The 26,616-nt window shown below is 37.4% G+C and overlaps 1 protein-coding gene across 2 annotated transcripts in view; it reads right to left on the reverse strand.

The window, feature by feature from the left end:
- The window catches only part of LRRC7 (leucine rich repeat containing 7), a 455,066-nt gene that overhangs the window by 177,680 nt on the left and 250,770 nt on the right, over positions 1-26,616 (reverse strand). For both annotated transcript variants that reach the window (XM_065928451.1, XM_065928441.1), the window contains exon 7: positions 25,685-25,748. In XM_065928451.1, coding sequence (XP_065784523.1) covers positions 25,685-25,748 — 64 coding nt within the window. The remainder of the gene's footprint in view (positions 1-25,684; positions 25,749-26,616) is intronic.

Genomic DNA, 26,616 nt, shown 5'->3' on the forward strand with positions numbered 1-26,616 from the left:
GTCAGAAAGAGAAAAACAAATATACTATATTAATGCGTATATGTGGAATCTAGAAAAATGATACAGACAACCCTATTTGTGAAATGGAGATGCAAATGTAGAGAACAAATGTATGGCTACCAGAGGGGAAGGGAGGAACTGGGAGGTTGGAAATGACACATATACGCTATTGATATTATGTATGGACTAGATAATCAATGAGAACATAATCTATAGCACAGGGTACTCTACGTAATGCACTGCGGTGACCTGGGGGGAAGGAAATCCAAAAGGAAGCGCATACAAGTATATATATATATATATGGCTGATTCATTTTTCTGTATGGTAGAAACTAACAACTAAGCTTCAATAAAAATTAATTTTAAAAAAAGCAATATAAGCAGTTTAACAATTTAAACAAAGAAAATTTTCAGACATGGAATAGGAGGGGCTAAAAGCAAAATAGGCCATAGTTAGTCCATAAGGAACAATCAAAGGACTTCTACGATAGTAAGGATTAGTACTTAGAGTTATTTCACTATCTGATTATTTCAATATCTAGTTATTTCACTGTCTGCTCATTACAGATTGGTTCTAATATGATGGGCAGGGTCAGACAGAGAAGAAACTATTCCAGCTAACTTCAGGTTGGCACAATAAAAGCAGCAATAAAGTTTATTGTGGTTTATCCTCATTAGCAATAAAGTTTATATGGTTTATCCTCATTAGTAATTCTTTCTCAACCTCTTGCTAGCAAGTACAGCTTTAGCCCCTAGGAATCCCCTAACCATGGCTAGAAGAGATGGTGGGTTGAGAGAACTCCACTAGACTGCCTCACAACAGGTAGCTGACCACAGCATTGATTATCCAGGCAGGGAGTGTAAAATGAAGATATGTCACCTGAATGAGGCCCCTCTGCATTGATTATCCAGGCATGGAGTGTAAAATGAAGATACGCCACCTGAATGAGGCCCCTCTGCTGCTATCCACCTTTCTTGAAGGCTCCAAATGATGCCTACCTGCTCACTCACTCATCAGAGTCAATACATAGTATCTTCCTTACGGGGAGTGAAGTAGGAAAAGGGAAACAGAATGGTATGAGATAGAATTATTTTATAGCTGGAGTGGTTCGAGGCCATGCTTATCTTCAGGGTTGATAAGACTGGCACTGACTCTTGCTGAGATAAGGACAGTGGGCTAGTTAATAATTTAGACTGAACTAAAGTTTTAAATTCCCCTAGTAGTACTCATGGATAATTTGTTTATTGGAACTTATATCTAGTATCATAGGATGAATAGCCTAGCTTGGCTATGTGTCCAGAAGGGCATGAAAGATCCCACTAGAGACTTCTAGGGAGGTCTCTTAAAAATCAGATTTATCATATAAACCTTGGTGGTTTTATCCAGGGATGCAGCATGTCCTGTGTGAATAATAAGGACTTTGGGAAGATGTACTTGGAAGGCTGTTGGGTCCCTGATGTTTGCCTCCATTCTATTTTTACTGTTCTATGGTATAATTTGCCTTTATTGAAAATCTTATATGAGAAAGCTCTGTGGAGTCTCGCAAATACTTTCAATTATCTGTGTTGTAATTTTTGTAAGAATCAAGAATAAAATATAGCTGTATTAGTTTTTTAGTGCTGCATAACAAATTACTGAAAACCTAGTAGGTTAAAGTTACAATACTTTGGTTACCTGATGTGAAGAGCTGATTCTTTGGAAATGACTGATGCTGGGAAAGATTGAGGGCAAGAGGAGAAGGGGGCAATAGAGGATAAGATGGTTGTATGGCTTCACTGACTCAATGGACATGAGTCTGAGTAAACTCTGGGAAATAGTGAAAGGCAGGGAAGCCTGACATGCTGCATTCCACGGGGTTGCAGAGTCAGACATGACTTCGAGACTGAACAGTAGCAGCTTAAATCAATATTAACTTATTACTTTACAGTGTTGTAAGTCAGATGTCAGGGCATGATGTAGCGGGGTTCTCTGCTTAGGATCTCAAAAGGCTAGAAGGGTGGTATTATCATCTGGAGCTTGGCATCCTCTTGCAAACTCAGGCAGATGTGGCAGGATTCAATTCTTTGGAGTTGTATGAGGGAAGTCCCTGTTTTCTTGCTTGCTGTCAGCTACTTTCTTGTTGGGGTCACTCTCAGGTCTAAACAATTCTATATTCCTTGAATGTGGCTCCTTCTAAGAGCAATCTTACACTTTGAATCTGTTTAATTAAGAAGAGTCCATTTTCTTTTTAGGGATAACCCAATTAGGTCAGATTCACCCAAGATAATCTGTTTATTTAAGGTCATCTGATTTGGGACTTTAATTACATCTGCAAAATCCCAGTAGCACTGATATCAGTGTTTGACTGAATAACTGAGAGAAGAAATCTGTATTCCAGAGGGTGTGGATCTTGGGCACCATCTTAGAATTCTGCCTTTCTCAACAGCCCCCAATTGCTAATTTAGCCTGGTAATACAGACCAAAGAATCATATTCTGTGGAGCCACAGGAAGCAGAAGAAGATTGTTGGATGTGGGAGCCCTCCCTCATTTTACCAGGGCAATCCCAATTTTATCTATTATACACAATTATAGTCTATAGATTTGATGAAGGTGAAAGAGGAGAGTGAAAAAGTTGGCTTTAAACTCAACTTTCAAAAAACTAACATCATGGCATCTGGTCCCATCACTTCATGGGAAATAGATGGGGAAAAAATGGAGACAGTGACAGACTTTTCATTTTCTTGGGCTCCAAAATCACTTTGGATGGTGACTGCAGCCATGAAATTAAAAGATGCTTGCTCCTAGGAAGAAAAGTTATGACAAACCTAGATAGCATATTAAAAAGCAGAGATAATACTTTGCTGACAAAGGTCTTTCTAGTTAATGCTATGGTTTTTCCAGCAGTCATGTACTGATGTGAGAATTGGACCATAAAGACGGTTGAACACAGAAAAATTGATGCTTTTGAACTGTGGTGGTGAAGAAGATTCTTTTTTTTTTCTTTTTTTTTTTTTTTTTTTTAATATTATTTTATTAGTTGGAGGCCAATCACTTTACAACATTTCAGTGGGTTTTGTCATACATTGACATGAATCAGCCATATAGTTACACGTATTCCCCATCCCGATCCCCCCTCCCACCTCCCTCCCCACCCGACTCCTCAGGGTCCTCCCAGTACACCAGGCCCGAGCACCTGACTCATGCATCCCACCTGGGCTGGTGGGCCGTTTCACCATAGATAGTATACATGCTGTTCTTTCAAAACATCCCACCCTCACGTTCTCCCCCAGAGTTCAAAAGTCTGTTCTGTACTTCTGTGTCTCTTTTTCTGTTTTGCATATAGGGTTATCGCCACCATCTATCTAAATTCCGTATATATGTGTTAGTATACTGTAATGTTCTTTATCTTTCTGGCTTACTTCACTCTGTATAATGGGCTCCAGTTTCATCCATCTCATTAGAACTGATTCAAATGAATTCTTTTTAACGGCTGAGTAATATTCCATGGTGTATATGTACCACAGCTTCCTTATCCATTCATCTGTTGATGGGCATCTGGGTTGCTTCCATGTCCTGGCTATTATAAACAGTGCTGCGATGAACATTGGGGTGCACGTGTCTCTTTAAGATCTGGATTCCTCAGTGTGTATGCCTAGAAGTGGTATTGCTGGGTCATATGGCAGTTCTATTTCCAGTTTTTTAAGAAATCTCCACACTGTTTTCCATAGTGGCTGTACTAGTCGAAGTCCGCCGGGAGGGAAAAAAGATTCTTGACAGTCCCTTGGACTGCAAAGAGATCAAACTGCAAAGAGATCAATCCTAAAGGGAATCAACCCTGAATATTCACTGGATTGATGCTGAAGCTGAAGCTCTAATACTGTGGCCACCTGATTGATACAAAGAGCTGACTCACTGGAAGAGACCCTGATGCTGGGAAAGACTGAAGGCACGAGGAGAGGGAATGACACAGAATGAGATGGCTGGATGGCATCACCAACTCAATGGACATAAGTTTGAGCAAACTTGCAGATGGTGAAGGACAGGAAAGCCTGGCGTGCTTTAGCCCATGGGGTCGCAAAGAGTCAGACATGACTGGGCAACTGAACAACAACAATAGTCTGTCGAAATTATAGCTATTGTATTTTGTTTATACTCTTTCTTTTGGTAATCACATCTAGCCTCATAGTTTTAAAATGTACTGGTATTTCTTAAAGTTATTGATCTGCCCTGAACTTCTGCCTAGACTCACAGTGACTATCTTTCTTGATATCTTCATTTGGAAATATAAGACAAATCAAAATTTCCAGAATAAAACTAATATTTCCTTCTAAAGTTACATTTCCTGTCCCCAGAATCTCTAGTTGGCTGACTGGTGAAGATCTTTCCCTATAAAAAGCTAGTCTATACAATGGGAAAGGTAGGTGTTTTTCAAATGTGCAGACACCAAAACAAAGTGTCATAGAACATTAAGAAACAGGGAAATATGGCTTGAAGAAAGGAACAAAATAAATCTCAAAAAACCAACACTAAAGAATTCAAAATAAATGTCAATGAACTTGGAAAAATGATACATGACAAATGAGTTAAAAAATTTTTAAAGGAGAATCAGATAATAAAAAAAGCAGAAATTTTTGAGCTGAAAAATATAGTAGCTGAACTGCAAAATTCACTGGGCATGTCCAACAACGGACTTGATCAAGCAGAAGAAATGATGAGACATTTGCAACTATATAATCAGAGGAAAAAAAGGAAAAAGAATGAAAAGAGAGTGAAGAAAACTCAAAGAGCTTATAGGATACTGTAAAATGTATCAAAATATGCACTATTAAAAAGCTAGAATAAGAAGAGAGAGACAAAGGCAGAAAGTTTATTTGAAGAAATAATGGCTGATCATTAAAAGTCTACAAAAAACAAATGCTGGAGAGAGTGTGGAGAAGAGGGAACTCCCCTACACTGTGGGTGGGAATATAATTTGGTACAGCCACTATGGAGAACAGTATGAGGGTTCCTTAAGAAACTAAAAATAGAGCTACCACACAATCCAGCAATTCCACTACTGAGAATATATGCAGACAAAACTATAATTCAAAAACATATATGCACCCCTATGTTCATAGAAGCACTGTTCACAACAGCCAAACCATGGAAACAATCTAAATGTCCATTGATAGATGAATGGATAAACAAGATGTGGTACATATACATGGAATACTACTTAGCCATAAAAAGAATGGAATAATGCCATTTGCGGCAACACAGATGCAACTAGAGATTATCATACCAAGTGAAGTAAGTCATAAAGAGAAAGGCAAATACCATAATATATCACTTATATGTGTAATCTAAAATATAGCACAAATGAACCTACCTACAAAAGAGAAGCAGGCTCACAGACATAAAGAACAAACTTGTGGTTGTCAAGGGCAGAGGGACAGGAATGAACTGGGAGTTTGGGGTTGGTAGGTGTAAACTGTTACCTTTAGAATGGATAAAAAGTAAGGCACTAATGTATAACACATGGAAATACACATGATAAACCATAATAGAAAAGAATATTAAAAAAGAATGTAGCCTCCAACTAATAAAAATAAATAAATTTAAAAAAAAAGAATGTATGCGTGCGTGTAATTGCGTCACTTTGCTCTATAGAAGAAATTGGCACAACACTGTAAATCAACTATACTTCAACAAAAAATAAAATTAAATAAAAAACAAAGCAAAAAAAATAATGGCTGAAAACTTCACACATCTGGGGAAGGAAGAGTACATTCAAAAGTTGATATGGCTGATTCATATCAATGTATGACAAAACCCACTGAAAAATAAAAATGAAAAATAAAAAGTTGAAGAAGGCTATAGTTAAAGACACTGTACTGAATACTTAAAAATTTAAGAGGGTAAGTCTTACATTATGCACTTTCTTTTTTTTTTTACCACAATCAAACAAAACCCTTACGTCTTATATAGTATTCTACTCAGAAGTAGAAATGTCATCTTTTAGTTGCTTTTCTCAAATCTTAAACTCATCCTTAACTACTCTCCCTTTCACTCCTGACATCCTATCTGTCAACAAATCCTATTGCTTCTACGGAGAGGCAGGTTTACTTTAAACTTAATGAAGTTTAAACTTTCAGGCCTTACTTATGAACTTCTTTCCAGATCCTGGGAGGCAGCCTGGCAAAGTGTTCACATGGCCATATGTTTTCACGCAACTTGCACAGATCTTTTTTAGATTAAAAAATTAAAAAATAACTCACATACCATACACTTTACCCTTTTAGAATGTAAAACTGAATGAACTTTAGAATAATTAAAAAGCTGTGCAACTACCATAACTATATAATTCTAGATCACTTTCATCATCCCCCTCTTCCAAAAAAAGCCATATTCAGTCTTTTCATTCTTCCCCTTTCCGCGGATCCTGGCAACTACTTATCTACTTTCTGTCACTGTGAATTTGTCTATTTTGAACAGTTCATATAGCTGGCCTTTTGGCCTTTTGATTTTAGCTTCTTTCATTTAGCATGATGTTTTCAAAGATCATCGTTATCAGTCCTTAATTCTTTGTTATTTCCAAATATTATTTTATTGTATGGATGAAATATACTATATCATGTTTATCAATTTATCAATTAGTAGACATTTGAATTTTTTCCATTTTAGAATATTATGAATATGCTACTATGAATACTCATGTACAAGTTTTTGTGTGGATATATGGTTTAAATTCTCTTGGGAAGTGTGGTAAGGTGAATAATAACTCCCCACAGATGCACACATCCTACTCCCAGGGGCCTCTGAATATATTACCTTACATGGAGAAGGAGAGTTTGCAGATCCAATTAATGTAAGGACCTTGATATGAAGAGATCATATGATTAGCCAAATGTAACCACAAGTGTCCTTATAAGAGGGAGATAGGAAGGTCAGGGGAGGTAGAGGAGGAGATGTCATGACAGAGAGAAGTTGAAGTGATACAAAGAAGGGGCTATGAGCAGAGGAATGCAAGTGGTTTCTAGAAGCTGAAAAAGGAGAGAAAATGGATCGCTCTCTAGAGGTTCCAGAAATAACACAGCTCTGATAACACCTACAGAACTTTAAAATAATAATTTTGTGCTGTATTGTATTATATGTGTTGCTTTAAATCACCAAACTTGTCATAATTTGTTATAGTTCCACAGTCGGAATTAATTTTGGAATTCTGAAGTGGGTTGGAACAAATACCTAAAAATGCAGATGTGGCTTTGGAACTGGGTAGTGAACAAAGCTGGAAAAATTCTAGCTAAAAATTCATTATCGAGAAAGCCTAGACTGCCTTGAACATAGTGCTAATAGAAATATGGATGATAATGAACTCTGCTAAGGAGGACTTAGAAAAAAGTGAAGAGCATGGTACAGAGAATCTGTATCTTCTTAGAGTTATAGCTAAATTATCATGAAAAGACTGCCGGTAGCAGTGTGGATTATAAGTACACTACTAAGGAGGGCTCAGAAGGAAATGAAGAGCATGGTGACATGAAAAATGGAGAAAAGGGAATCTTGGTTATATAGTAGCTGAACTGTGTCATACACGTATGAGGAAAGCATAACTTGTAGGAGATAAATTTGATATTTAGCTGGAGAGATTTTCAACAAAATTTTGAAGGTGTGGCTTGATCTCTACTTGCTGATTGTACTAGAATACAAGAGAAGAGAGTAAGCTGAAAGAGTTATTAAGCAAAAAGAAACCAGGACTTGACTTGGTAAATACTCATCCTATTCAGACTACAAAAAATGCTAAAATGAGGAGATTCACTGCCAGGAAATTGTGCTTTAGAAATAAAGTTGGGGTGTGTGGGGGTAAATTTTTATTAATTCCGTGTAAGGATTAAAGTGCTGAGATAAGTGTTTCATGGAACCTGATAGACATCTTAGCAGAAGCCAAGAATAAAGATGAGATTATCCAGGAATTATCTGCAAGAACCCCTCTTGCACAGTGGAAGAATCCTCAAGATATAAATGGGAGACCCACAGGCTCTTTAGACTGTTGCATCAACAGAAACCCAGACAGCATGGACTGAAATGAAAGAAGACTGTCAGACTCATAAAATTTTATAGGTCGTAAGCAGGTTTAGAAAGCTACCCTACTGCAAATCCTTGCTTTCCTTTCAGAAAAAAGAACAATGATGCAGAGAGTAAAGCTACAGGCACAGAAAAATGAGTCTTGAACCACAGAGGTTATTCTCAGGCCTTGAAATCTCATGGAGTTTGCCTGGGTGAATTGTGAAACTGGTTTTGAATGTAGACTCTGTCTATACCTCCATTCCCGTCCCCGCCCCCCTCCCCCTGCTTTTTGCATGAAGATATCTATAACTGTTATCCTTTGCCTATCACACAGGCATATTTTGGGAGCAGACTGTTTTCTAGTTTTATAGGTCTACAGATGGAAAGGGATTTGGACCTAGGATAGATTATACCCAGAACCTTACCTGTGTCTAACTTTTTGTTATTCAGTCACTAAATTGTGTCTGATTCTTTGTAATCCATTGGACTGCATCATGCCAGGCTTCCCTGTCCTGCTTAGATGTCTAACTTAGATGACTTTAGATGATGGGATTTGGAACTTCTGAGTTGATGAGATTTAAATGAGATTTTTATACATGGATTGATTTTGTAATAAGTAAGAATTTTGGAGACCTTGAGTTGGGATGGGTGCATTTTCATGTGGTTAGACATGAATCTGTGGGGATAGAGACCTTACTGGTAGGCTGACCAATGAACTTTCAAAGACATCCATGTCCTGATCCCCTGAACCTGTGAATATATCACCTTACAGGATAAAAGAGAATTTGCAGATATGATTAATTTAAAAGCTATTGAGAAAGAGATTATCCTGAATTATCTGAGTGGTCCCAAAGTAATCACAAAGGTACTTAGAGGAGGGAGGCAGGGGATTGGGAGAGGAGAAAGAAAGATGTAATGATAGAAGTAAAGGCAGAGTAGGAGACATAATGACAGATACAGAGATTGCAGTAATGTGAGCAAGGGATCACTAGCCACGGGATGAGGTAGCCTCCAGAACCTAGAAAAGATAAAGAACAGATTCTCTCATGAAGTCTCTAGAAGGATCAAACTCTGACAGCACTTTAAATTTAGGACCTCTGATCTCCAGGACTGTAAGATAGTAACTTTGCATTGTTTTAAGCCACTAAGTCTGGGGTTATTTGATCAACAAAAAGAAAAGAACAAGTAGGTCCCTAGGCCTCGAATGCTGGGTAAAAGTAAAATCTTTTAAAATTTCTAACCTGACTTCCTTTGTGTTGCAATTTCCCTCATGACATGTGCTGATGAAATGACCAAAGGCATTTTAGGGAGATATTAATAGGTAAATAATAATAGATTAATAGATAGAATAATAGATTATTAGATAAGAAGAGAAGAAAAAAAGCAAAGGAGAAAAGGAAAGATATACCCATTTGAATGCAGAGTTCCAAGGAATAGCAAGAAGAGATAAGAAAGCCTTCCTCAGCGATCAATGCAAAGAAATAGAGGAAAACAACAGAATGGGAAAGATGAGAGATCTCTTCAAAAAAATTAGAGATACCAAGGGAACATTTCATGCAAAGATGGGTTCGATAAAGGACAGAAATGGTATGGACCTAACAGAAGCAAAAGATATTAAGAAGAAGTAGCAAGAATATACATAAGAACTATACAAAAAAGATCTTCACGACTCAGATAATCATGATGGTGTGATCACTCACCGAGAGCCAGACATCCTGGAATGTGAAGTCAAGTGGGCCTTAGAAAGCATCATTACGAACAAAGCTAGTGAAGGTGATGGAATTCCAGTTGAGCTTTTTCAAATCCTGAAAGATGATGCTGTGAAAGTGCTGCACTCAATATGCCAGCAAATTTGGAAAACTCAGCTGTGATCACAGGACTGGAAAAGGTCAGTTTTCTTTCCAGTCCCTAAGAAAGGCAATCCCCCCAAATGCTCAAACTACCATTCAATTGCTCTTGTCTCACACACTAGTAAAGTAATGCTCAAAATTCTCCAAGCCAGGCTTCAGCAATATGTGAACCGTGAACTTCTAGGTGTTCAAGCTGGTTTTAGAAAAGGCAGAGGAACCAGAGATCAAATTGCCAACATCTGCTGGATCATAGAAAAAGCAAGAGAGTTCCAGAAAAACATCTATTTCTGATTTATTGACTATGCCAAAGCCTTTGACTGTGTGGATCACAATAAACTGTGGAAAATTCTTCAAGAGATGGGCATACCAGACCACCTGACCTGCCTCTTGAGAAACCTGTATGCAGGTCAGGAAGCAACAGTTAGAACTGGACATGGAACAACAGACTGGTTCCAAGTAGGAAAAGGAGTACGTCAAGGCTGTATATTGTCACCATGCTTATTTAGCTTGTATGCAGAGTACATCATGAGAAACGCTGGGCTGGAAGAAGCACAAGCTAGAATCAAGATTGCCGGGAGAAATATCAGTAACCTCAGATATGCAGATGACACCACCCTTTCGGCAGAAAGTGAAGAGGAGCTAAAAAGCCTCTTGATGAAAGTGAAAGAGGAGAGTGAAAAAGTTGGCTAAAAACTCAACATTCAGAAAACTAAGATCATGGCATCTGGTCCCATCACTTCATGGGAAATAGATGGGGAAAGAGTGGAAACAGTGCCAGACTTTTTTTGGGGGGCTCCAAAATCACTGCAGATGGTGATTGCAGCCATGAAATTAAAAGACACTTACTCCTTGGAGGAAAAGTTATGACCAACCTAGATAGCATATTGAAAAGCAGAGACATTACTTTAACAACAAAGGTCTGTCTAGTCAAGGCTATGGTTTTTCCAGTAGTCATGTATGGATGTGAGAGTTGGACTGTGAAGAAAGATGAGTGCCGAAAAATTGATGCTTTTGAACTGTGGTGTTGGAGAAGACTCTTGAGAGTCCCTTGGACTGCAAGGAGATCCAACCAGTCCTTCCTAAAGGAAATCAGTCCTGGGTGTTCATTGGAAGGACTGATGCTGAAGCTGAAACTCCAGTACTTTGTCCACCTGATGTGAAGAGCTGACTCATTGGAAAAGACCCTGATGCTGGGAGGGATTGGGGGCAGGAGGAGAGGGAGAGGACAGAGGATGAGATGGCTGGGTGGCATCACCGACTCAATGGACATGAGTTTGAGTAAACTCCGGACAGTGAAGGACAGGGAGGCCTGACGTGCTGCAGTCCATGGGGTTGCAAAGAGTCAGACACGACTGAGCTACTGAACTGAATGAACCTAACTTCCTTTGTGTTGCAATTTCTCTCATGACATGTTCTGATGAAATGACCACAGGCATTTTAGGGAGATATTCATAGATAAAAGGAAGTTGCATGTGAATACCTTTAGTATACATTTCATGGACTATATTTATGTAGTTTCCAATCAAGTCTCTATATAGTTAAACTGTTGTTAGCCATCTAGAGTAGAAATATCTTCCAGAAATACTCTGACTGTGTTCATTGTTCAACTCCCCTGACCCTCATAACATTAAGGTACAAGGCCAAGGAATGTATTGGAATATGAATATGTTCTTGGTTCTCAGTACCAGATATGTAGGTGAAGGAAGAAAAACGAGGCTTGAAATATAGGGAGTTAGAGGTTTTCCCAAATTTGACAATCCTAAAATATTATGAGGTGTACCAATGGAAAATTATAAAGAAACAAATGTTTCCAAATTATCAATAATAAAAACTATTGTAGAGACAAGCCTGGGTTAGTTTTCTATTATCACAATAGAAAATAATATTACAAAATATTTGTCATGTGAAAAGACTGTTAAAGAGCATGAGACCATCATATTGAAGAGAAAAGGAGTATCATAGATGTGTGCCATTATGTTATTTTTCTGGATTTAATGATATTTATGACATTTATCAGCTTTTCAAAATTGTATTCTGTTAATTTTAATTTGTAATTTAAAATTCACAGTTTCTTTTTTCATCATAAGTAAACATTAACTTTTATACTTAATTATGTATTCCTAATTTTGTATTATTTTTGAAAGAAAGTGTTCCTAATTTCCCTGTAGGAGGGCATGGGAACCCACTCCAATATTTTTGCCTGGAGAATTCCATAGACAGAGAAGCTTGGAAGGCTACAGTCCATAGGGCCGCAAAGAGACACGACTGAAGTGACTGAGCATGCACATCCCTGATTTACAAGTTCAGATCCTCCTTCTAGCTGTATCTTTAACATTTACCCAGAGATCAACTCCTTCTTACCACCTCCACTGTTACTACCTTATTCCAGGTCACTAGCATTTCTTGCCTATATTATTGCAATAACTTCCTAGCTGGTCTCTTTGACTACACCTTGCCCCACTTTCCATGATACTCAACACAGCAATCAAATTATCCTGGTGTGATATAATGCAGTGTAATTAATGTAACGTACTGTAACCTAATGTAACATAATATAACATGACAATATAAATTGGACCATGAGTTCTACTTGTTTAAAACCTTCCAAAGGGCTTCTACTTTACTCACAGTAAAAGTCAAAAGCCTTGAAATGTCTTCCAGGATTCCACCTCTCCTTGTGTATCTACCTTCAAATTCCCTCATTTAACTCATCACCTACTCTTCTCACTTACCCTGCTCCAGGCCTTCTAGTCTTCCTGCTGACCACAAGTCAGGCTTGCTTTCATCTCAGGGGTTTACACTTCCTGTTCCCCCTGTCTAGAATGATCATACACCCAGATATTAGCATGATTCATTCCCTCGTCTTCTTTAGGCTTTCTACTAAAATGCCACCTTCTGTGTAAAGCTTCCCTGGCTACCTTATCTAATTGTATTCTCCAGACATGTATACACACACACCCAGACCCACACAAACGCACAATACTCTCTCTTTCCACTCCTCTTTCTTTATATTTCTCATTAGTATTTTCATTGTCTTCTAGTTTTAGTTTGTTGTGAAGGTTGAAACCAAATAAATTTTTGACTAAATTTCAGAAAATACAACCCGATATGATATTCAGTATACAAATGTAGAAGATAGCATTTTGAACTTAATTATTTTAAATATAGTTTTTGTTAGTTTTTGGGTTATTTCAAATCCCTATTCAAAACTCAAGAATATTCTTGTGGGTTTATTACATAATTGCACAATACTCCTATTTTTTGGTAAGGTGTTGACTATAAATTTATATTCTTTTTTCACATAATTCATATTGGTTTAATCAGAGAGCTTTTTTTCTTTTTCTTTAACTTCTGGCTGAAACTACTGACAGAATCACCAGGACACTTGATTATACTTAGATATACGCCACTCAGAAATTATTTATGGAAAGGAAAACAGAGCTATCAACAACCTTAGATATGCAGATGATACCACTCTAATGGCAGAAAGCAAACAGGAACTAAAGAGCCTCCTGATGAAGCTGAAAGAGGAGAGTGAAAATGCTGGCTTAAAACTCAATATTAAAAAAACTAAGATCATGGCATCCGGTCCCATCACTTCATGGCAAATAGATGGGGAAACAATGGAAACAGAGACACACTTTATATTCTTGGGCTCCCAAATTACTGCAGATGGTGATTGCAGACATGAAATTAAAAGATGCTTGTTTCTTGGAAGAAAAGCTATGACAAACCTAGACAGCATATTAAAAAGCAGAGACATTACTTTGCTGACAAATGTCCATAAAGTCAAAGCTATGGCTTTTCCAGTAGTCATGTATGGATGTGAGAGTTGGACCATAATGAAAGCTGAGTGCTGAAGAATTGATGCTTTTGAACTGTGGTGTTGGAGAAGACTCCTGAGAGTCCCTTGGACTGTAAGGAGATCCAACAGTCAATCCAAAAGGAAACCCTGAATATTCATTGGAAGGACTGAAGCTGAAGCTGCAATACTTTGACCACCTGATGCAAAGAACCAACTCATTGGAAATGACCCTGATGCTGGGAAAAACTGAAGGTGGTGATAGAGGATGAAATGGTTGGATGGTATCACTGACTCAGTGGACTTGAGTTTGAGCAAACTCCGGGAGATAGTGAAGGACAGGGAAGCCTCGTGTGCTACAGTTCATAGAGTCTCAAAGAATTGGACAGGACTTAGCGACTGAACAACAACATATTTGTTGAAACATATTAATTTCATTTATAGTGCCCAGTCTTATTGCAGTAACGAGAAATGGCAATGAGGGAAAAGCTTCTTCTGAAAACAGAGGCAAAGATAATTTATTTTATTGTTAGAAAAAAGAAAGTTTAAAATTAAAGAAATGAGGTTTGTATGTACAGCATTGTAGATTGCTCCTTAAAGTTCTAGATCAATAGATGTTGCACTAATAAAAATGGACACCCCAGTGTGATCCTCCTATTGAAAAAAACTCCATAATTATGTTCAGACATGAAGTGAAATTCTGAGTTAAATTTTTTTTTTTTTTGACAGATGGCTCTGCATCAGGCACTGGCAACTGCTTATAGTGAAGACAGACTGGGAGGCTGGGGAGGAAGAAGGGACTTACTTGCTCCTTTTATTTAATGGCTGGACAGTTAGCATCTCAACAGCAACACTGCTCCCTGCAGTGATACTAACATTCAGCAACAGCAATTGTTTGCAGTTTGCAGTTTTTCCACACAACTAGAACTAGCCTTATTGGACCCTTGAAGACATCAGCACCAGCTCACTGGTGCCCCACTTTACATGCCTGAGTCTCAGCTTTAAGTTTTCATAATTCCTTAGACTACTGTCTTCCCTTTGTCCCCTCTATTAGAGGTGGTAGCTGCTTCCTAGAGTTATTACATCTCTGGTCTTTCAGAGTACCCCTTCTGTCCTTTAGTTTTATAATATGATTGCCCATTGTTTATATTAAACTTTCTTTGTTAAATGCTTGATATAGTTCCCATCCCCTGTTTGAACCTTTACTGCTACAGAAACTGATGTGTCTCTAATAATTTTAAAATTTGAGTTACATTTCTCAACTTTCTCTTGATATATTAATAAACTCTGGCAATGTCTGTGATATGTATATAAATTTATATATGTATACACACACAAAATCCATGGCATAAATCATTTTACAAATACAGGAAATGGAAGAGTTAATAATTAGGATGTTTTAAATATTTTTCCCTGAAAATGGGATAACTGGTTATATGATGACAAATTATATTTTTATTACTTCTTTCTTTCTTACAAGTTTTACTTGAGGGATAATTAGCAAAATTTTATTAGTAGGTGTGGCAAACCTGGGATTTCCCAAGGCACTAGGGAAGAACATGCCTGCCATATCTGGAGATGTGAGAGATGCTGGTTTGATCCTTGAGTTGGGAAGATCCCCTGGGGGAGGGCATGACAGTTCTGTGCTCTTTTTGCCTGGATAATCCTATGGGCAGAGAAGCCTAGTAGGCTACAGTCCATAGGGTCCTGAAGAGCTGGACACAACTGAAGTGAGTTAGCATGACATGGCACGTGGAAAACCTATGTTGTAATTATCTATAGAGGAAATTGCTGGATATGTAAAGATAATGCTTGCCTCGTGTATAGACGCATGCTAGGTAATTAAAAATGAGCACACCTTGGCCAAACTATGGAGGTGAACTCATTGGCCATTAAGGTAAAGCTTAATTAAATTATAATCAATTTAAATTACAAGCTAAAACACAATTCAGTTGCCTCAAATGTCTATGAAAACACGTTCATATTATTTATAAAGCCAAATGGTCTATAAAACTATTGGCATTTCTTCTATATTATATTGCTCAGAGTGTTTCCATTCTTCACTTGATTTGTCCATTTGAAAGTTTTGTTTGATTCCATGAAATAAACTGAAAAAAGTCAACAGAAACAAATTCAGTTTGAATACTGAGACTAGAAATTCTTGTTTATTGTGATCTGTAGCCTTACTAAGTATTTAAAATAGTGACTTGTAAAGTGCAGGCTATTTTTGCTTTTCCATAAAGAAGTTTTATGTAATATAAACACTCTATGACAACCCACTGTTGTTGTTTAGTCACTAAGTCATGTCTGACTTTTTGTGATCCCATGGATTGTAGCCTGCCAGGCTCCTCTGTCCATGGAGTTCTGCAGGCAAGAATACTGGAGTGGGCTGCCATTTCCTTTTCTAGGGGATCTTCCCGATCCAGGGACTGAACGCGGGTCTCCTACATTACAGTCATATTCTTTACCATCTGAACCACCTGGGAAGCCCTAATACAGTCTATGGATGGCCGAATTTATGAAATCTATAAAGACTACTTGACTTACTGTTTCAAATATTAGATAGTTAAAACAATGCAAACAATGCTATTATTTCCTGATGAATCCTCTGAATCTTTAAAAGCAATCCATCTTTGCTGTTTAAAGAATTGTTTTCTTAATTAAAAGAAATTTTTTTACACTTTAAATATTTTTGTTGCTGTTATTTAGGTGTTTTGTTTTTTAAAATGCACGTTTTGTTCTTGTACCCAGAATTTGAATCACCTGTAGTTTAGAACTATCTCTGTCACTAACTGGTATATTAAATTGCTCAAAGAGTTGAACATACTCTTAAAATGATTTCTTCATCATGACTTAAACTCTGGAGAATGAATACTGGCTAATTTTAGGTACAGAGGCAGAAAGACTGTCTTTAAGGACATGGAATACATATTTTAGAATTACCTTTTATCTGATTACTTTTCCAGAAAAAAACTTACAAAATAATTAATAAAATGGTTGTTCAAAATCACTTACTTCAAAATCACTCATATACATATTTAATCCAGATTTTAGCAGAAGAGACAGAAGATAAAGATAAAAGGCAACATTTGAGAAGATAAAGACTGTTAATCTTCCAAAATGGGTGAAAAAAATAAACCCACAGATAAAGTACTCAAGAATAATGTATACCAACCTCATGCATGGGCATAGATGTAAAAAAAAAATTTAAAGATTGAACTGAATATAGTTTATACAGAAGGTCATGATCATGTAGATATATTTCAGAGATGCAAAGGTGGTTTTCACTAGAAATTCTATGTAATTTATGACATTAACAGTTTAAAGGAGAAACAATATTATTTGAATAAATTCAAAAAGAGCATTTTATAGAGTTTGGCAAAGCCTCATAATAAATTCTCTTAGAAATAGGAAGATAGGTTTGAATCTAATAAAAAGTATCTATCTAAAACTAAAGCATTTTTAATAATAAACATTAAATGTATTTCAATTAAAATCAAGAATCAATGACACTTTCTTTTATTCAACTATTCAGATTAGGGACTGAACCATCCCTAAAGAAATCTACAGACAAATTAGAAATAACTTTAGAAATCCCTAAAGAATCTACAGGCAAATTATTCATATCATTAAGAGAGTTTGGCAAGTACCTAGATATAAGTAAAAATACAAGAGTCAAATGGATTACTACAGGCTGCAACAAAATAGTTGGAGACTATATATATTTTTAAAGTGCATTTATAACTACCACAAAAAAATAAGGCAAAAAGGAGTAAACTAACTAGAAATACATAAAAACTTTTTTAAAAAATTACAAAATTATACTGAACAATACAAAAATAGACAAGTGGAGATATGTCATGTTGATGCAGAAAAATTCAGTATCATAAAATATCAATTTTCTATTTTTAGTCCAATCAAAATGGATTTATAGAATCCATTTCTAATCAAATTCTAACAATGTTTTTTCCCTTTTGAGAAACCTGAAAAACTTTTTCTAAAATTCAAGTATCTAAAATGTCCAGGTGCCTAAGTTGGAGAAACTTGTCTTATCAGATATCAAAAATTTATTGTTTGTGCTAACTAAGACACCAGTTTTAGCACAAAGATAGTAAAATGGATCAATGAAGAAAGTAACATATTAATGTATAGAAATAATATTTTATTAATAGGACTTCATAGTCAGGTGAAAAGAATAACTAAGTAAATGTCGCTTGAGAAATTCAATATCTGTTAAGAAAAAAATGTATGCAATATAAAACATTAAGTCCGGGTGGAAATAAATTTGACTATGAATAATGAAATCCTCATTTTTTAAAGAAGAAAACATATAAAAAGATCTATTTAATTTCGAGGAACCAAGAACTTCTTAAGTAAAACACAGGACATTCTAGACATAAAAACTATACATTTTATTATGTTTCAGTTAGGAACTTCTGGTCATCAAAAGATATTATGAAGAAAATAAAACGACCCTGCAGAGACTCAGGGGAGATATCCGTAGTACACACAACTAACAAAGGATTAATATCTAGAATATATAAAAGATCCCTGGATATCTACAAGGAAAAGACAACTAACAGAATATGGCCCCAAAATATATAAACAGGCATTTCACAGAAGAGGAAACACAAACTACCACTAACTCAGGGAAAAATTTTAATCACGTTAGAAATCAGAGACATGCAAATTAATATCATAATAAGAAGCAAAAGTAACACAATCTGACAACCATGTGTAGAAGATACAAAGCTTGGGAACTCACACATTGCTGGTGAATAAGTAAAGCTGTTTTGAAACAAAAATAACTAAAACTATTTTTTGAATTGAGTATGTACACAATCTAGGACCAAGAAATTTCACTTGTAAACATACGTCTTACATAAACTCTTGTACATGTGTATTTAGAAAAATATTCATCACAGCAATAAAATGGATTACTAACAAGGACCTACTGAATAGCACAGGGAACTCTGTATTATGTAACAACTTAAAGGGGAAAATAATTTGAACAAGAATAAATACATGTATATGAATAACTGAATCACTTTGCTGTATGGTGGTGGTTTACTCACTAAGTCGTGTCCAGATTCTTGCAACCCCATGGACTGTAGCCTGCCAGACTTCTCTGTCCATGGGATTTCCCAGGCAAGAATACTGGAGTGGGTTGCCATTTCCTTCCCCAGGCGATCTTCCCCACCCGGGGGACTGAACCCATGTCTCCTGCATTGCAGGTGGTCTGCATGGTGGACAGATTCTTTACTGCTGAGGCACCAGAGAGAAGCTAACACAACACTGCTAATCAACTATGCTCCAATACAAAATAAAAAGCTAAAAAATGTAGTAAAAATGTACATGAAAAAATAAAGGGTAAATAAAAGTTGTAGACCAGCCATATTTTTAGAAAGCTTGAGAACAAGCAAAGTGAAACTATATTATGTTAAAAATATATGCAAATGTATGGAATGTGAAATAAAATTCAGGACTGTATAGAACTGGTGATTTTCCAGTTCATAAGAATATAGTAATAGGTTCACAAGGATACCTATCAAATTTGATATAATAAAATTTCAAGCTTCTTTAATTTTATAATTTTCTCTTAAATTTTAGTTCACTATTTGTTTCATGGCTATTATTTGACAGTCTTCCTAATTCAGCTGCAGAGAAAGCTTATGACATCATGTCTATAAAGAATCTAATTATTTCAATTTGATAATCATGGCTGAATACAGAAATAGAATATACACTATCACTTCAATATAGTTAATAGAAATATCTCTCTATATAACACATAAACAATATGTACATCATAGTTACAGTAAAATTTCAAAGCTCATTTCTCTGCCCTCCCTCCTGTTTGGATCTGACCTCCCATATCAAGATCCTCTTTCCCAAGTATTCCTTGTTGGAGTCCCTTTGTGGTGGTGGGTGGGGGGCGCGGAGTGGTGGGCCAAAAGAAGAGAAACTTTCACATAACAGGAGATGCTGCTCCAATGACCACTGTAATCTCTATGCTCACCTCCCACTATCCTTTGTCACTCTGTCGTCTGTGGTTTTTCATCCAGGCTGCTGCCTGTGCCACCTTTTAATTCCTGACCTCTAAGCTACACACAGACCCTTTTCCAGTCTGCTATTAGCCGCCTCTGAGCTGAGCAAATTTCTCTTTCTGATTGGCAAAAAGCTTCCTGTTTTGCTTCTTATGACTGACTCTCTCGGAGAAGGTTCTCATGGCAGAGTTGTTGAGGGCTCTAAGTGACATTTCCCTGTGTGTCTCAGTGTCTCTTTTGTAAGGCAGAGGCCGGTGAAGAAAGGAAGTGAAGGAGCAGGAAGCTGGAGCTAGATTTGGGGGATGGTGAGCCATGACCTCCCACTGTTACTGGAGCTATCCTGTCTCCTCCAGGCTTTGCTATTCAGTCTGTTCCAATTGCCAGTATTTTTGCTGATGGTGATTTATTTTGAGGGCTTCATTATTTCCTCCACCAGTTCAGAACCAGTAACAATTCTTAGTTTATGGGATAAATCTCTATATTCCTGAAATATGTTACCATACAGCTTCTGGGCCCCATGATAATCACTGAATCTGTTTTAGCATCCTTGACCATTGCTTGACATTAAGATGTTATTCATTATTGTGACAGTGTGAAGACTGTACTACCTAGGGTATACAAAGGGGTTTAAGGATTGAAAAGTGAAGAAGAACTAAAGAGCCTCTTGATGAAAGTGAAAGAGGAGAATGAAAAAGTTGACTTAAAGCTCAACATTCAGAAAATTAAGATGATGGCATCCGGTCCCATCACTTCATGGCAAATAGATGGGAAAACAGGGGAAACAGTGGCTGACTTTATTTTTCTGGGCTCCAAAATCACTGCAGATGGTGATTGCAGCCATGAAATTAAAACACAGTTACTCCTTGGAAGGAAAGTTTTGACCAACCTAGACAGCATGTTAAAAAGCAGAGACATTGCTTTGCCAACAAAGGTCCGTCTAGTCAAGCCCATGGTTTTTCCAGTGGTCATGTATGGATGTGAGAGTTGGACTATAAAGAAAGCTGAGCACCGAAAAACTGATGCTTTTGAACTGCAGTGTTGGAGAAGTCTCTTGAGAGTCCCTTGGACTGCAAGGAGATCCAACCAGTCCCTCCTAAAGGAGATCAGTCCTGGGTGTTCACTGGACGGACCGATGCTGAAGCTGAAACTCCAATACTTTGGCCACCTCATGCGAAGAGCTGACTCATTGGAAAAGACCCTGATGCTGGCAGGGATTGGGGACAGGAGGAGAAGGGGACGACAGAGGATGAGATGGTTGGATGGCATCATCAACTAGATGGACAGGGGTTTGGGTGAACTCCAGGAGTTGGTGATGGACAGGGAGGCCTGGCGTGCTGCGGTTCATGGGGTTGCAAAGAGCTGGACCTGACTGAGTGACTGAACTGAACTGAACTATCCAACCCCACACATCAACCTAACAGTGTACCATTTCTGATCAGGCCGCAAGTAATAATCATTGATCTCATAAAAAAGAAAATGGGAGGGGGAAAATAATATACCAAAATTATTAATAATGATTACACAAGCGGATGAAATCACAGATTATTTTTACCATCATCTTTATACTTTTAATTTTATAAATTTTTAAAATGAACATTCATTTAATTTTTATATTGATTAAAAAGCTGTAAAAGATATCTTTCGGGAAAAAAAAAGATTTGGGAATCTATTATGTTTCAGAACTGTGTCCAGAATCTTCTAGAGTTTACTGCTATTGGAAGCATAATTTCTTTTGTGTAGAATTTTTTTATTACTACAAAAGCATCCATAAGTAGGCACTTCCAGTTCAAACCTTATGCAGGGTATGTACATTGCTTCTCTAACAAGCAGATTTTTGTTCTCTTCATTAATCTTTCCCATTCTTTCTTTTTTTACTTACTGCTATCCCTCCACATCTTTACTGTGTCACAAAATGAATCATCTAATAATCTTCTATGTGTCAGTATTTAGCTACAGATTGGAATTCAATTCCCTTTCCTCCATATGATATTGCTTCTAGAGGTCCCTTATCAGAGCAAATTCTCTTATTTTCACATTAAAAATTGTTACTGTCAGAGAAACAACAGCTATTCCCACATGTATGATTAATGAAAGTCAAATATTTGACTAAAAGTATATAATATTAGAGATATGAAGTTCTAGAATTATACTCCCATCCCCCTAGCCTACCAAATAACTGAGTATTATCAAATAAAGTACCCCAGTATAAATGTAAAAGAAAATGTTTAAGAGACCTACTTTGTGACAAGTGGAAACATTGGGAGTTCAAAAGTAAAAGATATTTTTGCTGAGATGATTTCTTAGACATCATAAAGCAGAAAGTAAAATGCATGTATTTAAATTTTACTTTTAGCAAGCTTAATTTCAAAAAATAAACATGTCTTATTCATCTTTGTTGATGCAAATATTTATAGTAAAACATTGATTCACAAAGTATCCATACAAAAGGCTTGCAAAATGCTACACTGGACAGAATTGAAATTCATTTGAAACACACATTGTTTATTATAGATTCTCTCACATGAAATTCTCTCACAAAGTCTATGAGATATATAGATTTGATACCCTTATTTTATTGAAAAGGAAGCTGAAGATAGAGAGCAAGTTACAGACCTAAAGGTACCCAGCTAACCAGTGATGAAAGTTAAACCTCAGTCATCTGATTCCATTGTACATGTTCTTTCAACTACTAGGCCAAGTTATATATCATGGGCAGATCCTACCTTCCTAAAAACTAATTTAAAAACTAGTATAAACTAGTTTTGCTACCATTATGCACTACCATTACCACTCTCTCTACCTAAGTTAATAAACATTTCCCTTAAATATACCAGAGGTGTGTTATACTAGGTACCAGGTCCTGTTGACATATTGTGTTCAGGCCACCTTGCCAGCTGCCCTTAAAGTTAGGTGCATCCAAAGCAGAGCAAGCTTGGCAGTGCAGTGTAGCAGGCAAAGGGAAGCTCTGAAATTTAATTTTTATTGGATCTTTTTCAGTTTGCATGTCATGTGGATTCTCGGAGCCTGTAGACTTGCTTTAGGGCCACTAGGAGCATTGTGACTGGTGAGGTTTCCTTCACAACAGAATTCAGGGACAGATTGCCAAGCACGGTGCTGGAGGGAAGACAGGGCAGGGACTCATGCACACACATGCAATGATAGCTGGGTGATCGCACTTCTGCAGGAGGGAGATGACCAATGGTACCAGGGGGGTACCGCCTGAGCCCAGAAACTGACTGCAGGTTCCGAACTGCAGACTGGACATAGAAGGTAGGATCAGCTGCAGACATCAGCCTCAGAGGCCAACACGTCTAAAAACAACTCTGAGTCCAGGGCGTCTCTTTCCCTCAAGTTAGAAAGACATGTACCTTCCTTTTCACTCACCCAAAATCCATCTTAAGGAGACATGCAGAGAAAGGCAAGAGATGACAGAGCATTTCTCTGCAAGAATGATGAACACAACCTTTTAAAGGGACCATGTAACTCCTAAAATTAGATTAAACTTCTAATCATAGAGGAATAAAAGTCAGGTTTTAGCCTCAATAAACTGGATAAAGGCTGGGATAATTAGTTATGGTCAAAGTTCAGTCCAGTTTAGTTCAGTTGCTCAGTCATGTCTGACTCTTTGCAACGCCATGGACCGCAGCACACCAGGCCTTCCTGTCCATCACCAACTCCTAGAGTTTAGCCAAATTCATGTCCATTGAGTCAGTGATGCCATCCAACCATCTCATTCTCTGTCATCCCCTTCTCTCGCCTTCAATATTTCCCAGCATCAGAGTCTTTTCCAATGAGTCAGCTCTTCACATCAGGTGGCCAAAGCATTGGAGTTTCAGCTTTGAAATATGTCCTTCCAATGAACACTCAGGACTGATCTCCTTTAGGATGGATCTCTTTGCAGTCCAAGGGACTCTCAAGAGTCTTCTCCAACACTACAGTTCAAAAGTATCAATTCTTTGTGCTCAGCTTTCTTTATAGTCCAACTCTCACATCCATACATGACCACTGGAAAAACCATAACCTTGACTAGATGGACATTTGTTGGTAAAGTAATGTCTCTATTTTTAACATGTTGTCTAGGTTGGTCATAACTTTCCTTCCAAGGAGCAAGCATCTTTTAATTTCATGGCTGTAGTCACCATCTGCAGTGATTTTGGAGCCCCCCAAAATAAAATCTGTCACTCTTTCCATTGTTTCCTTATCTATTTGCCATGAAGTGATGGGATCAGATGTCATGATCTTAGTTTTCTCAATGTTGAGTTTTAAGCCAACTTTTTCCACTCTCCTCTTTCACTTTCATCAAGAGGCTCTTTAGTTCTTTTTCATTTTCTGTCATAAGGGTGGTGTCATCTTCATATCCGAGGTTATTGATATTTCTCCTGGCAATCTTGACTCCAGCTTGTGCTTCCTCCAGCCCAGCATTTTGCATGATGTACTCTGCATAGAAGTTAAATAAGCAGGGTGACAGCAGTACTCCTTTCCCTATTTGGAACTAGTCTGTTGTTCCATGTTCAGTTCTAACTGTTGCTTCTTGACCCGCATACAGATTTCTCAGGAAGGAGGTCAGGTGGTCTGGTATTCCCATCTCTTTCAGAATTTTCCAGTTTGCTGTGATCCACATAGTCAAAGGCTTTGGCACAGTCAATAAAACAGAAATAGATGTTTTTCTGGAACTCTCTTGCTTTTGTCGATGATCCAGCGGATGTTGGCAATTTGATCTCTGGTTCCTCTGCCTTTTCTAAAACCAGCTTAAACATACAGAAGTTCACGGTTCACATACGGTTGAAGCCTGGCTTGGAGAATTTTGAACATTACTCTGCTAGCATGTGAGATGAGTGCAGTTGTGCAGTAGTTTGAACATTCTTTGGCATTGCCTTTCTTTGGGATTGGAATGAAAACATACTCTTCCAGACCTGTGGCCACTGCTGAGTTTTCCAGATTTGCTGGCATATTGAGTGCAGCACTTTCAAAGCACCATCTTTTAGGATTTGAAATAGTTCAGATAGAATTCCATCACCTCCACTAGCTTTGTTCATAGTGATGCTTCCTAAGGCCCACTTAACTTCACATTCCAGGATGTCTGGTATCCAAGCCAGAAACTGGCTTGCGTAGCCTTTCCCTTCTCCAGGGGATTTTTCCAAACCAGGGATGGAACCCAGGTCTCCCACATTGCAGGCAGACTCTTTACTAACTGAGCCATAAGGCAAACCCAAGAATACTGGAGTGGGTAGCCTATCCCTTCTCCAATGGATCTTCCTGACCCAGGAATCGAACTGGGGTCTCCTGCATTGCAGGCAGATTCTTTACCTACTTAGCTATGAGGGAAGCCCTGTTCAGCCACATAAAAGATATGTAAATCAGTGACCACTTTCAGCTTGCTTCTCTAAAGTTAATATGGTAACATGGCAAATCAGGATTAAATGAGGCAACATATGTAACACACTGAACATGGTGCCTGCTACATAACTGGTGCTCAAAACTGACAATTTGCATCTGCCTATCTATTTATCCTACCCTTTTAAAAAAAGTTAATCCTTTTTTTTCATTTATTTTTATTAGTTGGAGGCTAATTACAATATTGTAGTGGTTTTTGCCATACATTGACATGAATCAGCCATGGATTTACATGTGTTCCCCATTCCGATCCCCCCTCCCATCTCCCTCCCCACCCCATCCCTCCAGGTCTTCCCAGTGCACCAGCCCTGAGCACTTGTCTCATGCTTCCAGCCTGGGCTGGTGATCTGTTTCACCCTTGACAGTATACTTGTTTCAGTGCTAATCCTAATAATATTCAATTACCTGTAGTTTACTATATAGCTAAACAATCACTTTAATTTCAGATTTTGTTTTTATATTTAGCAAATGTAAATGTGCACTTGATTTAATACCTAGGGTTATAAAGAGCAACAGAAATAATCTACTGGTGTATATTGGTCAAGTTTAGAAAATGTATTCACTTACCAGCTCACTGAATTCATTATTGCCTAGATCAAGTCTTTCCAACTGGGCCAGTTTGTGCATTGACCTATAACAGATGGAGAAAAATAATATTGTGAGGCACTGTATGACACATTGCTCCAAAAGACATTCCAGCCACCTTCTTGTCAGATGTATCTGGGTATGTTATGCACAGATATGGGGCTATTTTTCAGGGAGAAGTAAATTTCAAATATACAGAAACATGTTCAAACTGTTGCCTAAAAACCTTTAGTAGCTTACCATGTTGCCAAAAGTCAGTCTGTGGATGAAGTACAGGCCTGACTGTTTAATGAAAGTCTGGGAAGCTTGTTAAATATCTGTACCAATACAAGGTACCAGTTGAGGCTCTAACATCCATATTTTTAATAATCTACACAGGTTCGGGAACCAATGGATAAACTTAGCTCTTGGTGAAGCATTTTAAAATTCCACAGTATGGCCACAATTTCATCATCAATCTTGTCAATTTTTAACTTTCTTAAATGACTTTTTGTTATAGACAAACTTTTTTCTTTTTTATGGGTATAGTCGATTTATAGTATCATGTAAGTTTCCGATGGACAAGGTTGTTATTCACAATTTTTAAAGGTTATATTTCATTTATAGTTATTATAAAATATTGGTTATATTCCTTGAGATGTATTATATACCCTGGTAGCTTATTTTATACATTTAAGCTTGTATTAAAATCCCCTACTCCTAACTTTTGTACTCATTATCTCCTAAGCACATTGGCTTGATGATGTTACAGCTTTGAATAACTGGAAACCTTGGGCAAGAGTTGGTCTCAAAGATTAGAAGTACTCGTGTGCATTACATACATAACCAGTATTTATCAAGCCATTTTCAAGTATAACAAACAACATAGGAAAAGGTAGTAGCATTCTTCTGATTTTAAAATTTTTTATCTCCCC

The sequence above is a fragment of the Muntiacus reevesi genome, chromosome 1, assembly GCF_963930625.1.
Source record: "Muntiacus reevesi chromosome 1, mMunRee1.1, whole genome shotgun sequence".
Lineage (NCBI taxonomy): Eukaryota > Metazoa > Chordata > Mammalia > Artiodactyla > Cervidae > Muntiacus > Muntiacus reevesi.